This window comes from Gymnoscopelus microlampas, assembly GCF_963454915.1.
Source record: "Gymnoscopelus microlampas genome assembly, chromosome: 22".
Classification (NCBI taxonomy): domain Eukaryota; kingdom Metazoa; phylum Chordata; class Actinopteri; order Myctophiformes; family Myctophidae; genus Gymnoscopelus; species Gymnoscopelus microlampas.
Genome location: NC_139959.1, coordinates 15,657,867 through 15,672,317, shown reverse-complemented (window position 1 = coordinate 15,672,317; position 14,451 = coordinate 15,657,867). Strand labels below are relative to the sequence as shown.

Here is a 14,451-nt window from a genome sequence, read left to right as displayed (position 1 = left end):
GTTTTATTTCCCTGAGGTGCTGTATGTGTTGTACTCTCATTCAAGAAAAGAAAACACTTCTTCATTTTGTGTGTGTGTGTGTGTGTGTGTGTGTGTGTGTGTGTGTGTGTGTGTGTTTGTGTTCTGCAGGAACCTTATCTGTGTGTGTGAGCGAGAGGCTCGGGGATCCTCACCTCCACACGGTGGCGCTACAGTTTCTCTGTGTGCTTTTCTTCAAAGAGACTAAGAGACACATTGTGGAGGTCACCGGTCTGACCTCTGAACCTGTGACTCCCCTGTCTGACATCCTGAACGGCCCCCCTGCAGGCCACCTGTGTGAACTGCTACTGCAGGTAACATGTACTCTAAATCAGTGGTTCTCTAAAGTGAGGTCCCCCCGGGGCCCTTGGGAGGGGGGGTTCCCAAAATGGATCAATATTTTTGGGTGTCCTTGACATGAAAATGTTTTAAGAACCGCTACTCTACACACTAGAGCATCATAAACATGGTGTGGCTGTTTCCCTGAGGTTAAATGATGGAATAATAAGAGCAGTCTAGCTTTTTGCATGAGCCTTACCTCAGCATGCTAGGGGCATGCTAGGGGCAAAATTACCCCAAAGAAGCCTTGAAGACATAACTTAATGGAATCATGATGCGTGTGTGTGTGTGTGTGTGTGTGTGTTTGTATGCATAATGGCTTTCTTCCTGGGTGTGAATGGCAGAGTTTTGAGAGGAGGTCATCTCAGGATCCTCTGAAGAGGCTGACAGCCAGGGCTATGATGGCTGTGCTCGCCTGCAGCCGCCCCGCTCAGACCCATGCTGCCAGGGGTAAGCTTTAGCCCTGGCATTCATACTTCGCTTTGCACCGATGGTGTTTTGGCAATCTTTTAAAAAATCGTCAAAATTTGTGCAAATCTTTGAATATATATATTTTTAAAGCGAACATTTATAACTCAAATCTTTCCTTCTGGGTATTCTACAAGATCCCCTCTACAAAATCCCCGGCAATGTATGTTGCTGTATATCAGATACTCGAACCTTTTTATGTCAAGGACCCCCAAGATTATATATATTTGTCCACGGACCCCAATCTGAAAATATTTTGCCAACCACCCCAGAAGCAAAGATTTAAGTTAAAAGGTGTTGGCTTGAAAAAAAAGATATAAAAAAAATAGCCAAAGAAATCTAAAAATGACACAGATGCTTTCCCGGTCCTACTGGATTAAAGTTCTCAGTCGCTGCGACTGATTTCAGTCATTTGGATTACATGGAAGTCAGCATGACTTCCATGTAATTCACAAATCGCAGTTAAATTAGGACCTGGCCTAACAAAATGTTTCGGTCGTGAGATTTTATTTCGCTTTAATCCAGGAGAATAGCCGACCTACAAGCGATGGGTTGCGAGCTTGTACTGTAGGTCGACCTGTTCTCGGCACACGACGGAGCATAAATCAGGCTTCTCTTTCTCTCTGCCCAATACTGTACCTAATGATGTTTAGGGCCCGGGGCTAATAGAAACTACAGCCTTTCTTCTTTTTTTTTTACTTCCTGGGAAGTTAGCATGCTGAAACGGAAGCCATTGTTCTTGCATTAATAAAAAAATCGAATAAAAAGTTTGAAATCGCCATTTCCTGAAAAGTAACTGGGCATACGAGGTTTCAGCGATGTGTCACATAGAATCTGTGTTACGTGGTCTGATCCCATCACTCCTCTGTGTCTCTGTGTCTTTCAGCTGGTCTGATAGACAGCTGTGTGGAGCAGATGAAACGGAGCCAGTGCCATCTCTACAGGGAGTCCATCCGACCAGGCAAGGCTGCTCACCGCAAGAAGGTGAGAGGAGGAGGGGGGGGGGGGGGGTGCGGGGGGGGGGGGCTGCACATGAATTCACTGTATCAGCTCTTCTCTTCCCATCGGAGCCACAAACCATTTAGACCAGGGGTCTCCAAGGCTTTTCAGGCCAAGGACCCCTTATCTGAGAGAGAGAGAGAGAGAGAGAGATGAAGCAGAGTTGAACCCCCAGGACTCATTGATTATCATCAGTGTTGTGTAAATGTATGTTTTTGGTTTATTTCAGACATTTAACCACTCACTGTAAACCCTCTATACTTAGTAAATTTGACCGTTAGCTCGGTACTTGGTTTGCTCCTTTTCCCCTCTACACCATAGCCCATCTACAAGCTCACAACGCCTTGCAGTGCGAGGCTGATTTAGACAAACAGGGTGGGTCGAGACCCATTTTTATGTTTAAGAAGTAGTGAAAATAGCAGATCTACAAGATTTCAACACGTTGCATAGCAAGGCGTTTTGAGCTTGTAGATCGTCTATTATTCACTATTTTGGGTCCCGAGAGACATCAAATTTCTCTCTTGCGTTTAGCAAAAAAGTTTAATGGGAACCACTGATTTAGACTACATGTGAATGAGTTTCTAATCTAGATGGATATTGTGAATATGTCTGTTGCAATTCTCCACAGAAAGACCCTGCTTTATTAACTTGATTATTGTTTTATAGGTGGATTAACCCATTTAGACCTGCTGTAACCCATACGTCTTTCGGGGATAGCATCTGTGTCACATTAGTTGTTGCTACAGTAAATAGCAACATAAAGTCTTTTGAATTCTTTGAATACAAATTAGATTTTTTTCAGAAAACTTAGGTTAGGATTTAGGAGGCGTTTTTAGAATCGTCCTCATGGGGAGGTCAAATGAATGTTACTAGTACGCACATTTTTGGTGACGTCGGTGTGTCTTTCTATCTATGCCACCAGGACGAGAGCTATTTAAAAGAAGTCAAGCTGATGGCGGAGATACTGCGCAACGCTCTGTACCGCAACGACGACTGCAAAGTAAGCCTCCTTGTCTGTTTTTTCTTCCCCCCCCTTTTTTTATTCCACTATGATAATTGACTTTTAATGAAACCACAAATGAGTGTTGCCCCCTGTTTACACCTCAGCAAGTTTAGCTTCTTTAATGCCTGATACTTTATACTTGTTTGCACATGGCACACCAAACATAGCAGATTTACAAGCTCACATGAACGTGTCGCACTGCGGTACGTTGTGAGCTTGTAGAGCTTTCAAAGCACGACACCAGCGAGCAACTAAAGCCGTGAGCCCTGGCTGTATCAGTGGATCAGCTTGTATTAATTTAGGCCGGCCCATGTTGGAAACTAGTCTATAACGTTTGCCTTACCCTTACTGTCTTCATTGTTTGCTTTCCCTGCACACTGGGCAAAAATATTGAGGCACTTTATGTTGATTGGTGCCATCTGTGTTTGTGCTGTAGTGTAAATCAAGGTTCCCCTAATGTATGTTATTACTTTCAACCGTGTGTGTGTGTGTGTGTGTGTGTGTGTGTGTGTGTGTGTGTGTGTGTGCGTGTGCGTGGTCCTGCTCCTATATAAGCTTTTGTGGGTTATGTTAAATTGTGAATGTATTTTTCTGTGTGTGTGTGTAGGTTGCGGCCACAGACGCTCGCCTGACGCAAGTGCTCCATGCCCTTTGGCCCTGGCTCCTGTTGGACGATCCGACAATGGAGGCGGTACTGGAGCTTCTGTGCGTCTACACAGCCAACTGCACCGCAGGTCTGTGTGTGTGTGTGTGTGTGTGTGTGTGCGCGTTTGTCTATTTGTTGCTATCGGGCAGAAACCTTGTATCTCCATATTTCAACTTTTTAGGTTTTTTCGTAAATTAATGTCCTTTTTCTTTTTTTTTTTTACATTTCCTGAAAACTAACCGTTTTGGACGTACAAGGGTTTTCTCCCGACAGCGACGATACAGTGCATGTGACGGTGTGTTTGTGCAGGCACTGTGCCTGGCCCGTGCCTGCCCATTGCCTCCGTCTGCGGTCAGCAATCCGACTTGAGTCATACACGCTCCCCACCATGCTCCACATTGTCCTTCCCATGACCACTGAACAGCATTCTGTCTTCACTGTGTATAAGCTGAAAGCGCCAGCTTGCCTGTGCCTTTACAATAGATACACTGTCAGGATTCCTGGGGCCCAGGCTGTCTCCACTGTACTGTATGTATATTGCTGGAGCTTTCAGACCGGCGGGAGAGACACTGTGGGGAATCACAAAGCGTCCCCTGTGTCTCCTGAGAGTTTGGCATTCCATCATGTGAGCATCTGCATGCATGGCAGGCCAAACAGCAGCAGACATGTAGCAGAGGATTCAGAGTGACAGAAACAGGCTAGGTTTATATTCAGAGAGACATGGTGTCAAACCTTGATCAGCGGCTGTTGTCTTATTCATTTCAGGTGCGTGTGCGTGTGTGTGTGTGTGTGTGTGTGTATGTGTGTGTGTGTGTGCGTGTGAGTGCGCGCAAACTAACGAACACCGGTGAAATCAGTTTCTGAAGACGGGTAGCATCATTGTTTTTTCGAGGGAACTTGATAAATGGCCACACCCCAGGCAATTTTCATGTGATAGCACTTCATGGGGTGGCACCGCCCACCCCAGACTCATCTTCTCAAGCTAAGATAAGATGATCTAGCTACGTCGAATGTCCATTACGTTTCTAAACCTCAAATATGTTTCATAACAATATATCTTTTTTATACATTATACTACTATTAACTACTAACTATTCCAACTGTAATGGCAGCTTTTGATGTTACTTTAAGTAAATTAAACAGATCAGGAAAATGCAGGACTGCAATGTCAGGAATCAAACTTCATACTTTATTGTAGATCTCATCACAGCAGAGAGAGACAAGTGTCCTCCAGAGCTTCCCCCAGCACCCCCCAACATCAATGTTCCACACATCTTTATACTGTCAGGAGAAGTACACAGAGGTGATGAAAAAAATCAGAGGCTCGCCTCACGACACAAGCCTCAAAGTCTTGCTGTCGCCGTTTTTGCCTTGTTGTCAAGTGATACAAAAATGTATTTCAATACATTGAAATGTTATGCTAGATAATGTTAACAACATGCAGAAGCCTGCACTGAACTCACCGCTACGTCCACATCTGCTAAACCACTGTGGTGGGTGGTGCTATCAGTGAAGCGCTATCCAATGAAAATCGCCTGGGTCCTCACAAGTTTTCTTGGAAATAAATAAGTTGCACACGGAAAAGGTCTATCTATAGATCTGCATTTATATGCATAATGGAGATGCAGGCTGCTAGTTTGCAATTGTGGATTTAAAATACACTCATCTATGAACACACCTAGAGGCTTTGGCTACGGCCAGCCGAAAACATTACAGTGTGTCTCACCATCAACTGAACCTCCGAGTCTGTACAAACCATGCATCACAATTTGGTCTAGGGTATTTTTCTTTGCCAAAACCTGTCAAATCTTAAGATTTGCCCTGAAAATAGCAGATCTACGATCTTGTAGATCTGCAATAAATAGCCGATGTATACTGTAGGGTTAAAGTGGTTAAACTGATTTTGATGCTATATTAACTCATTTAGCTGGGGACCCCCTGGAATCCCCTCAAGGGCCCCTGGGGGTCCCCAAACCCCACATTGAGAACCACTGTGTTCTACCATTGTGACTCAGGTCTCTCTATGTGCGTGCCGGTAATGTCACATGACATGTTGTATGTGTGAAGAGAGCGTGTGACTTGAGCACCGTGGTTTTAACACCTCTGCGAAGACACCAAAAATGAGTAAGTACCATGACATTGTGGTCAGTTTAGGTTCCCAGAAGCTTGCTGCATCACTTAGAAGAGCTGAGGAAAAGAAACATGTACACACTAACCAACTGTTGACCTTAACTTTCTGTGAAATAAAGGGCACTTTCCAGGAGCTCTAACTGAATGTGTAGTCCTTATCCTATAAAGTAGTATTGTGAAGCAGCAATAAAATGGTATACAATATTTTTGTTTAGGCCAACATTGTTTTTATGAAGCCGTTTTGTTCATGGAGACGAAACATTTATAAAGATCACTATGGCCATTTAGCCAACTGCCCCAGACAGTCCCTCCCTCACAGCACTAGCTAAAACACCCTCATGCAGCCAGCGGCAGCTCTACATGGGAGCATATTTGAAAGCTTAAGCATATTATACACCCATTGTCAGCTCTGCGTGACATTATGTTCGAATAGCAACCTGCCGGAACAAGCATCTGAATATTCTAATATTTGGGGCCAGCGCTAGTAAAGTGGGCTCTGTGGGTCTTTGAAGGTTATCCAAACAGCAGGTAGTGCTCAGGCTGCGTGAAGCCTGGCTTAGTATTACACCATGCACCCTCAGGCTAGCTATGTCTCTCCTGAGACGCCATGCACTCAACAGGGTGCCGTGTCTTCAAATTAGCGATGTCAATCAGTGTCAGGCAACGTCTCGTTAACATTCCCATTATCTAATGCTTGTTTATCTCCGCACTGCTTTCCTGGGTAACCCACAAACGAGAGCGATAATGAGCTGCGTCAATGATGCTCATGAGAACATGTTTCCAAAACAAGGCATTTTTATCTGCCAGTTCTAGTGTCTCCTATTTTGGGGCGTTGTGTATCTGTGTTTGCAATTCTGAATCCTTATCCTTGGAGCACACGTTATCAAAGCCGAGCGCTGAATATGCTGTGCCTCCAGGACCCAGAGGTGCTGCCCGGCTGTCATCTTTATCCCTGCCTTTAGGCCTTGGATAAAGTATTTAATCCAAGTTACCCTTTCGGTGGTGTTTTAAACTATAAACACATTATGTTTCTACTACCCTGGACAGGGTGGCTATTCACTGCTGACACTGCTAAAGTTTGTGTTTCCTGTCTCAGCCACCCCGCTTGTCTGTTAATGTGACCACAAAGACATCTTCTCACTGTCTCTTTGTTCTGCAGGCAGCTTTGTTGCAGCTCTGATGTCATGTTCAAGTGCTTTGTAATACGCTATACCCTGCACACACACACACATTTCACATTTTCCTCCTGGCGGGGAGCGTGCGTATGCATTCAAGTACGGTTTGTGTGTGTGTGGGTTTGCTCTCTATTGACTTAACACCCATCAGGTTTATTTTAACCTCCTCTTCCCAGCATGCAGTTCTCTGTGCTGCGGCGGTGGCACTGGTGTTGCTCCAGGTTGCCGTGGGCCTCCCAGCAGCACCCTCATGCACTGTGTCATGAAGCTGACATCGGGGTTGGCAGCAGACAACAGCCCCGTCCAGAAGCTAGCCTTCTCTCTGCTGGCTAACCTGGTCATGTCCCGGGACTGTAGGGGCCTCCTGCAAAAGGTGAGAACCATGTGCCAATATCACAAAAAATGGTGCAATGTGTGATTAAGTTTACAGATGGAACCCCGCACACCGAGCTATGGTTTAGACTTCTTTATTCAGCACCAGATAAGACAGCGTTTCGATCCATAGTGGATCTTTGTCAGGTGAATTGAAACTATGGTCTTTTAACCTAGCACCACTGTGAATGTGCGTATAGACTGTAGTTAACCCTACATCAAAAGTAATGTGTGATTAACTCATTGGAGATTGAGCTATAACAAGCAATATTAATTGGTGCTATTCTACTGTCCTTCCTATTAGTATGTAGATGCTGAATTTTAATTATACAATATTATGCATGCACCACATTGCCCCATGTATGGTGGATGAGATACTCTGACACAAAAATTAATGAATAATGTTTCAAATGAATAGGAGACAAGGGTCTAGTCGCCTTCCATTAATACTGTATACTGTACATCTGTTTAGTCTCTGTAATACAGGTTAACTTGTACTTCCACAGTCCTCCCTGTTGTGAGGTATAAACTGTTCCTTCCACAAGACGTTAAACATGCAGGCATTGAGATTAGGAGTGGGGAGTGTGTCCTTGTCGCTGTGCTAGCAACATGTCCTAATAAGTCAGTGTTGAGGTAATCTCTTGAACTAGACTGTTGACTCACACAATTTTCATATGCTTCTTTCATAATAGTCAATGCAAAGGCAACCACTGAGAACGACCCCGGGAGTAAAGCGGATGTCCCGCCCTCTCCTCGCTTCCGTTTCGTCTTTTCAGTCTTGGACTACTTTTCAGACTACTGATTACCGGTAGTCAAAGCATATAGCTTGCTGCTTATCAGAAATGGGGAATAAAAAATATGTTTTAAAGATATTTTAAAATATATTTCCGTGAACGGAAATTACAAATGGATGACGGCTTCCCCTCTCGGCTTTTGGGAGGTGTAGGCCCAGACTCTATATAGCATTCGGAGATTGTGGAATAGTTGCCTGGCTACGCAAGACTAGTGGGGAGGGGGATCTGCAGGAGATAGCATGAACCACCACCACACACCGAGGACTGGTAAGACCCCTTGCTGTGAAAAGAAGTGTCTAGTGACTCGTGATGGCTAGTGAGCTTGTGATTCTGGACATCCACCCCAGGCCTACAGTGGGGGTATGCAGCAACAGAGAATACAATACACATGGGGCAGATTTGCAACATCAAACGATAAAATGGAAACAAAAGAAAAAACCTCTCTGTCTATAAAGAATAACATTTATTTAAGTTTCATCCCTTAATATTTCAGCCCAGTGCAGGCCAACACGGTTGTTTTCCAATGTGAGACAGGAGCCCCGTCAAAATAAGACATTGTTCCACATAATGACACCCAAACTCTCATGTCATCCCTGTCTCGTGTCTCTCTATCCTCCAGAGTAATTTCCTGCAGGCCTTCCTGACGGTCTCAATTCCCAAGGCAGGAGGGGTGAAGTCTGCTCCCGCTGCTCACGGTGGCAGTGGTGGCGGGGGGGTGCTGGGCCTGTGGCTGAGGTTGCTGGTCAGCCTCTCATTCGGTGAAGATGGCCAGCAGAGCATCCTCAAGGTGACCGGAGCCCTGGAGCTGCTGGTAGACCTGGCACCACATCGGCGTCCTGCGCTGCTCACCCTCCACAACCTCTGTTTCTGCCCGGCCAACAAGACCCACGTCCTCGCCAACGGTATGAGAGAGACAAGAGAGTCCCTGACAATTCAGTGCAAATGCAACAAGTGACTCCGACTTGTGGAGTCCGGTATGTATGTGCAATACATGGGAGCCAGCCAATGCCCAAGCACCTGCTCGATCGCCTTCATAGGAGAAATTGCCCTTGTCTAGTTGTATGTAATAGGCTATTGCTTCCCATCTGAAAATGCCTTTATGCAGCAAGCTGCTACCAAAGCCTTCCATTTACAGCAGTGATGAAGTTCGTTTGACATGAACGATCAGTGATTTTCCGTGAACATAATATAACATTTCATAGCGCGTCAAGTGGTATGAGAGTAAGCTTTTGACCTGGTTGGTGAAATAATAGCGTAATAAAAATAAGAGCGACATCGACTTCTATTAGGGTGTAATATGTGTTTTGATGGATAACAAATATAACAAATAAGCACTGTAGAACCCATCAGGAATATATTGTAAAACAAACTATCAGCCATAATAAAAAAATATCTGTTGAATCAAGTTTTGAATTTTTTTATTTTTTTATTTACTCAAACATAATTTACATATTTATATATCAAATGATCAGAAATAACAGGAAAATGCGTAGATTTCTGTCGAACAAGGTAACACAGACTGATTGCCTTTGCTGTTGCACATAGTCAAGACACGGATCGATCATGCATACTGTGGTGTGTAGTTCACAAAAGCACACAAAAGGCAGAGCAGATGTAGAGTGAAAATGACCTCAGAAGTTTTTTAAAGTGAAATACCCCTTTAAGCATTCTTGGAATAGAAACTAGAAAACGGACACTAAGATGGAATAGAAACTAGTAAAAAGTAATTAAAGAAGCACAAAGGATACTGAAGAGATAGTCTTTTACTAAGAAAATGGCTGTTTTCTTTCGTAATACCATCTGTTGAGATCTTAGGAGGGAAGGGTTGGGTGTCAGTGATGCAACTTCATTCAGTAGTTTCCTGTGGAAAGATTTCCACACATTTCCTGCACATTGTTTTATAAAACATTCATCTCAAAGCTTTGCAATCAAACCGTGACGGTTACAGTACGACCACATTTCCTTGTGTACTCAAGTGAAAGTACTTTAATTGCTCTGTGAGAAAGTGGTTGTTGTAAAGGTTAGTTATGATGCCACTGACATCACAAAATGTACATTTGTCGACCAACATTTTGGCATTCAAAAAAAACGATTGCTAGCTTAGAAATCCGAAGGAGATAATTGCTAGTTGCAGCTCTGTTCTGTATAGTAGTATTACATTATGTCATCTTAATACTACATTATGTCTTTTCAGACAAGGCCAGGAGTGTGTTGGTGTCCTGTCTGGAAAGTAAAGAGACAGAGGTTCGCTCTATGGGAGCCTCTGCACTTTGGGCCTTACTCCATAACAACCAGAAGGTATAAACACGCACGCACGCACGCACGCACGCACACACACACACACACACACACACACACACACACACACACACACACACACACACACACACACACACACACACACAGGCACACACACACACACACACACACACACACACACACACACACACACACACACACACACACACACGGATCAGAGCTTAGTTCAATAAATTCCTTGAAGTATCCTTGTAAAGTCTGTTCCAATTTTATGGCACAGATCTATTTGTTTAGTGTGCTGGTTGTATCAGCATATTGTGCTGATGTTTGCATTAGCATATGAGCGTGTTCATGTGCCTGGAATGAATCCTAACTATAAATGCGAGAAATGTGTCTTGTTCACGTTTCTCGAGAACCGTCCGGCTGACCGACTTCAACCTCGGCCTACGCATCGCATATTGACCTGAGGGGGTGCTGTGCCCGGCGTCAAGTCTGTCGGATATGCGGTTGTCCAGAACCAACGGCTACAAGAGAGGCTGGTACAGACCATGGAGGAGAGGCTAGCACGTCTGAAGATGGCATTAGGGACCTAACAGGAGACGCCGGTACACATACAGTACTGTACAGGGGCTGGTACAGGAACAGGGGAGGCTACAGGAGAAGAGGCTGGTGCAGGGCTTGGAGGAGCTGCTGGTAGAGGATGATGAGAGGCTGCCACAGGAACAGGAGGCGGGAACAGGAGAGGAGGCAGGAACGGGAGAGACTGCGGCTACAGGAGGAGAGGCTGCCACTATTGAGGCCATGGAGGAACATGCTAACCCGAATATTAACCTGGCTGTTGACCCAGCTATTCCACCAGCCAGTGAGCATCAAATAAACAGTCTGCCACACATGAGCATCCGTGACTCTGTGCAGGACCTCCTGTTCAATCTGCTGTAGTGTAACCATGGTTACCACAGACGCTGCATCGCCTTGTGGCTCCAACGGTCTGCCACATGGCCCATGTGTCGTTACGTCTTGTCTTGCCCCCCCCCCCCCCCATAGACGCCTTAGGCGGAGGCCACGCCCCTCGCAGCAGAGGCCGGGCCCCATTCCCTCTACATGTTTTATTTTCTTTTTATTACTTCATTGCTTTCCGTCAGCATCCAGACAAACTGTTGACCGATCGACTTCCACTTGGTGTGCGTATCATTGCCGAGGACCTGAGAGAGTAATGTGATGAGTGGGAAGTCAGTTAGATTGCCGGTTGTCCAGAACCTAAGTGCGGCAATTGTTCTCCATTTAACGGAGATGGATTGACTTGTGAGCATGTGGAGATGCGAATGGACTATGCATGCGTGTACAGGAGGTGCAATATTGGGCGTGCGGAGATGCCACTTCAATTGAATGAACTGTTTGGCACTGTGCACATCGGTGTGATCTAGTCAAATAGATTCATGTGCAAAACTACACCCTCAGAGCTTTTTTCAATATATAGGCTAATTTAAGGAACATAGCCTAACTATTCTAATCTTAAGAGCAGTCGTTAGTAATGTTTGAGTTCTCAACTGGCCAGGAAGATTTTGTGCGACACTGTAGTAGTGTACAGATATATGACAAAGTTGGGCATTAATTCACGAAAAAACATACAAAGTTGAAATACGAGGTTGAGAATCTATCCTCTCTCATGCACCTGAGCACATATTTTATGTTCCCTCTCCCGATTATAAATAGAAAACGTTGGGTCCCCTGGACAAAGCCTCATCGACACAACTGCTCCTAATCTGTCTAATCATTCCTCCTCAAAGGCCAAGACGACTTTGAAGAGTCCTTCTGTTCGATCGAGGCTGGAGGAGGCACACGTACTCACCAAGAAAGGTATTCATTCATTCACTTTGATGAAGGCACGTCTGGCCCGGCTCCAACACTTCCCATTGTTTACATGTTTTTAAAAGAAAATCATTGACGTGCCCTTTCTTCTTTTCTCTGTCTGTCTTTCTCTCTCTGTGGGTCTGTCAACTACAGAGGCAGAGACCAGGCAGGACTCCATGAACGCTTATCTGTTGAAGTGCCTTGAAAACCTTTCCCAGTTGCTGAATAACTGACACCTGCACATAATATTTATTTGTTTTGAATCATTCCAGTCATTGCTTAGATATTTTCTAATTGCTACTGATAATAATGTATTTATGTTTTGTTTTGTGTACAGTTTTTACCTATCAAATGTTATTTAATAGGATAATTAAAGTGCCATTTGGATAATTCTAGCTCTTGCCTTGTGTTATGGGAATTTCCCTAAAAGGAGTATATGAATGACGTCATTGGTAAGATACAATTGCGGCCGAGGATTGTGCCAGGAACTATTTAAAGCATAATCAATATGGATCCATAGTGAGTATAAGTGTTGCCATAATCATGTAGCTCTACAAAGGAGGCACAGCCATGACAACAATGGTACAAAAAATGTGTGTGCATCAAATGCATTTTTATGTAAAATGTAATGTCATTTTTTTTAATGTTTTTTTTGGAAAATTATTTTCAGAACCCAAGATATCGTGATCCGAAGATTTACTGCTCCATTCACTTCTTGTTTAACTTATTATTATTTAATTTTACTTAAAAAAAAATTGCTGGCACAGTATGAATATATTTTTAGCGGCTCTATACCTTTAGGTATAGAGCGGATCCTGCTCTATACCTGACTTTGTCCGTGTGCGTACGTCAACGTTCTGATTGGTCAGGTGCGTACGTCAACAAAGTGATTGGTCAAGCTTCACGTGACACGTGGCTATAAACACATTATAAACACATATTGATGGCAAAATGTATCAAAGGCGCCACTACCTTCACACAGGGTGTGATTTTTTTTATTTCATTGGCACTGAGAGAGTTAAATGATTTTAATAAAAAGAAGAAAAATTAAATTGTCCGAAACCAAACTAAAGGAAACCGAAAGACTTTTCGGTCTTTCTGTTTTCTTATTTTCGGTATCGGCCAATAATGTTCCATTCGGTGCATCCCTCATTTTTATATAGCTATATTTTTTATAGTTCTCAGTGTGAACGGCTCTTTAGTCGGATATCTAAACCAGTATTCAGAATAAGCTCTGATCAGCTACTATCGCTCTTGAATCGTTCTGTCACTAAGGATTGTCCCGGTTCTGTTTTCTTACTCGGTTGACGTGTCCTGACGGGATGACCATGGACGGCTGCTGCCAACCCAAACCAAACATACAGTTCTCCGTAACGCCGTGTCTGATTCGAGGTCAATAGTACATTGTGTATGATACTCTGTTTAAAGGGGATCCACAAAAAAAAGGAGGGAGAGAAAAAAGTTTGTGCTATAACCTTGGAAAGTGCCTCTGAATGACACATACTTCTCCTCAGTTGGAGGACATTGACAAGAATTTTTCAGGAAGTTCATTGGCAGCGGGTCTATTGCTGCTCTTCTGCAGCTAAGTAGATAAGCGTTGTTGGGTTAGCACACTCAGTCCTCCACACCAGTGGTTCACAAACTTTTTAGCTCAAGAGTCGAGACCCAAAAGAGAAATTTTATGTCCCCCTGGGACCCAAACTAGTGAAAATAGCAGATCTACAAGCTCACAACGCATCGAGTTGTGAGCTTGTAGATCTGCTATTTGCACTACTAAAAGTAATTTCTAATAATTTATGGAATTTCTTCTTTTTTTTTTTATCTATGAAATTATTTTGAAGTGGGGATTTTTGAAAATGTTGAAATAATAATTATAAACAAAATGTAGGAACCGATAAAAATGTGTACGCGACCCACAACACTGCTCCACACCACAGTCCCCTGACTCTCTGCAGCCTGGCCTAGTTGCTAACCAGCAGAGCCTTCACACAAACATTCCCTGGCACTCGCATGCCTCCCGCTTCTCCCAAACACTTGGAAAACCCTTCCAACACAACTGCGTGGAGAGAAAAAAAAAGAAAAAGATCTTTAAACTGATGATTGATGATTTTGATCTTTCAAGCGTGAAAACCTTTTAAAACGCATCAAATTGTCTCTGCACTTTTTTTGAAACGTTTTGTACAGTGCGTGCGATTTGGGACCCTCGTAAGAACTTCGAATCTACAACCCATCATACAGCACTATGCCATAAGCTTGCCACCCATTACCAGCCCCAGTGATAAAGTGCCCCTCTGTTGTGGAATGAGCTAACAGTGAGTTAGCATGAAGTGTCCCCCCCCCCCCCCGCACCCACACCACCCCCCCAGTAGCTCAACTGATTCTCTGTAGCCTGAGCAC

General features: G+C 44.0%; 1 protein-coding gene across 1 annotated transcript in view; it reads left to right on the top strand.

The window, feature by feature from the left end:
* rttn (rotatin) overlaps positions 1 to 12,423 on the top strand; it is a 63,464-nt gene extending 51,041 nt beyond the window's left edge. Inside the window, exons 40-49 of the mRNA XM_084048935.1 lie at positions 130 to 332; positions 702 to 807; positions 1,712 to 1,809; positions 2,747 to 2,824; positions 3,435 to 3,561; positions 6,955 to 7,151; positions 8,564 to 8,846; positions 10,139 to 10,242; positions 11,991 to 12,060; positions 12,208 to 12,423. Of these exons, the coding sequence (XP_083905061.1) occupies positions 130 to 332; positions 702 to 807; positions 1,712 to 1,809; positions 2,747 to 2,824; positions 3,435 to 3,561; positions 6,955 to 7,151; positions 8,564 to 8,846; positions 10,139 to 10,242; positions 11,991 to 12,060; positions 12,208 to 12,287 (1,346 nt within the window). The 3' untranslated portion in view covers positions 12,288 to 12,423. The remainder of the gene's footprint in view (positions 1 to 129; positions 333 to 701; positions 808 to 1,711; positions 1,810 to 2,746; positions 2,825 to 3,434; positions 3,562 to 6,954; positions 7,152 to 8,563; positions 8,847 to 10,138; positions 10,243 to 11,990; positions 12,061 to 12,207) is intronic.
* Positions 12,424 to 14,451: the final 2,028 nt, after the last annotated feature.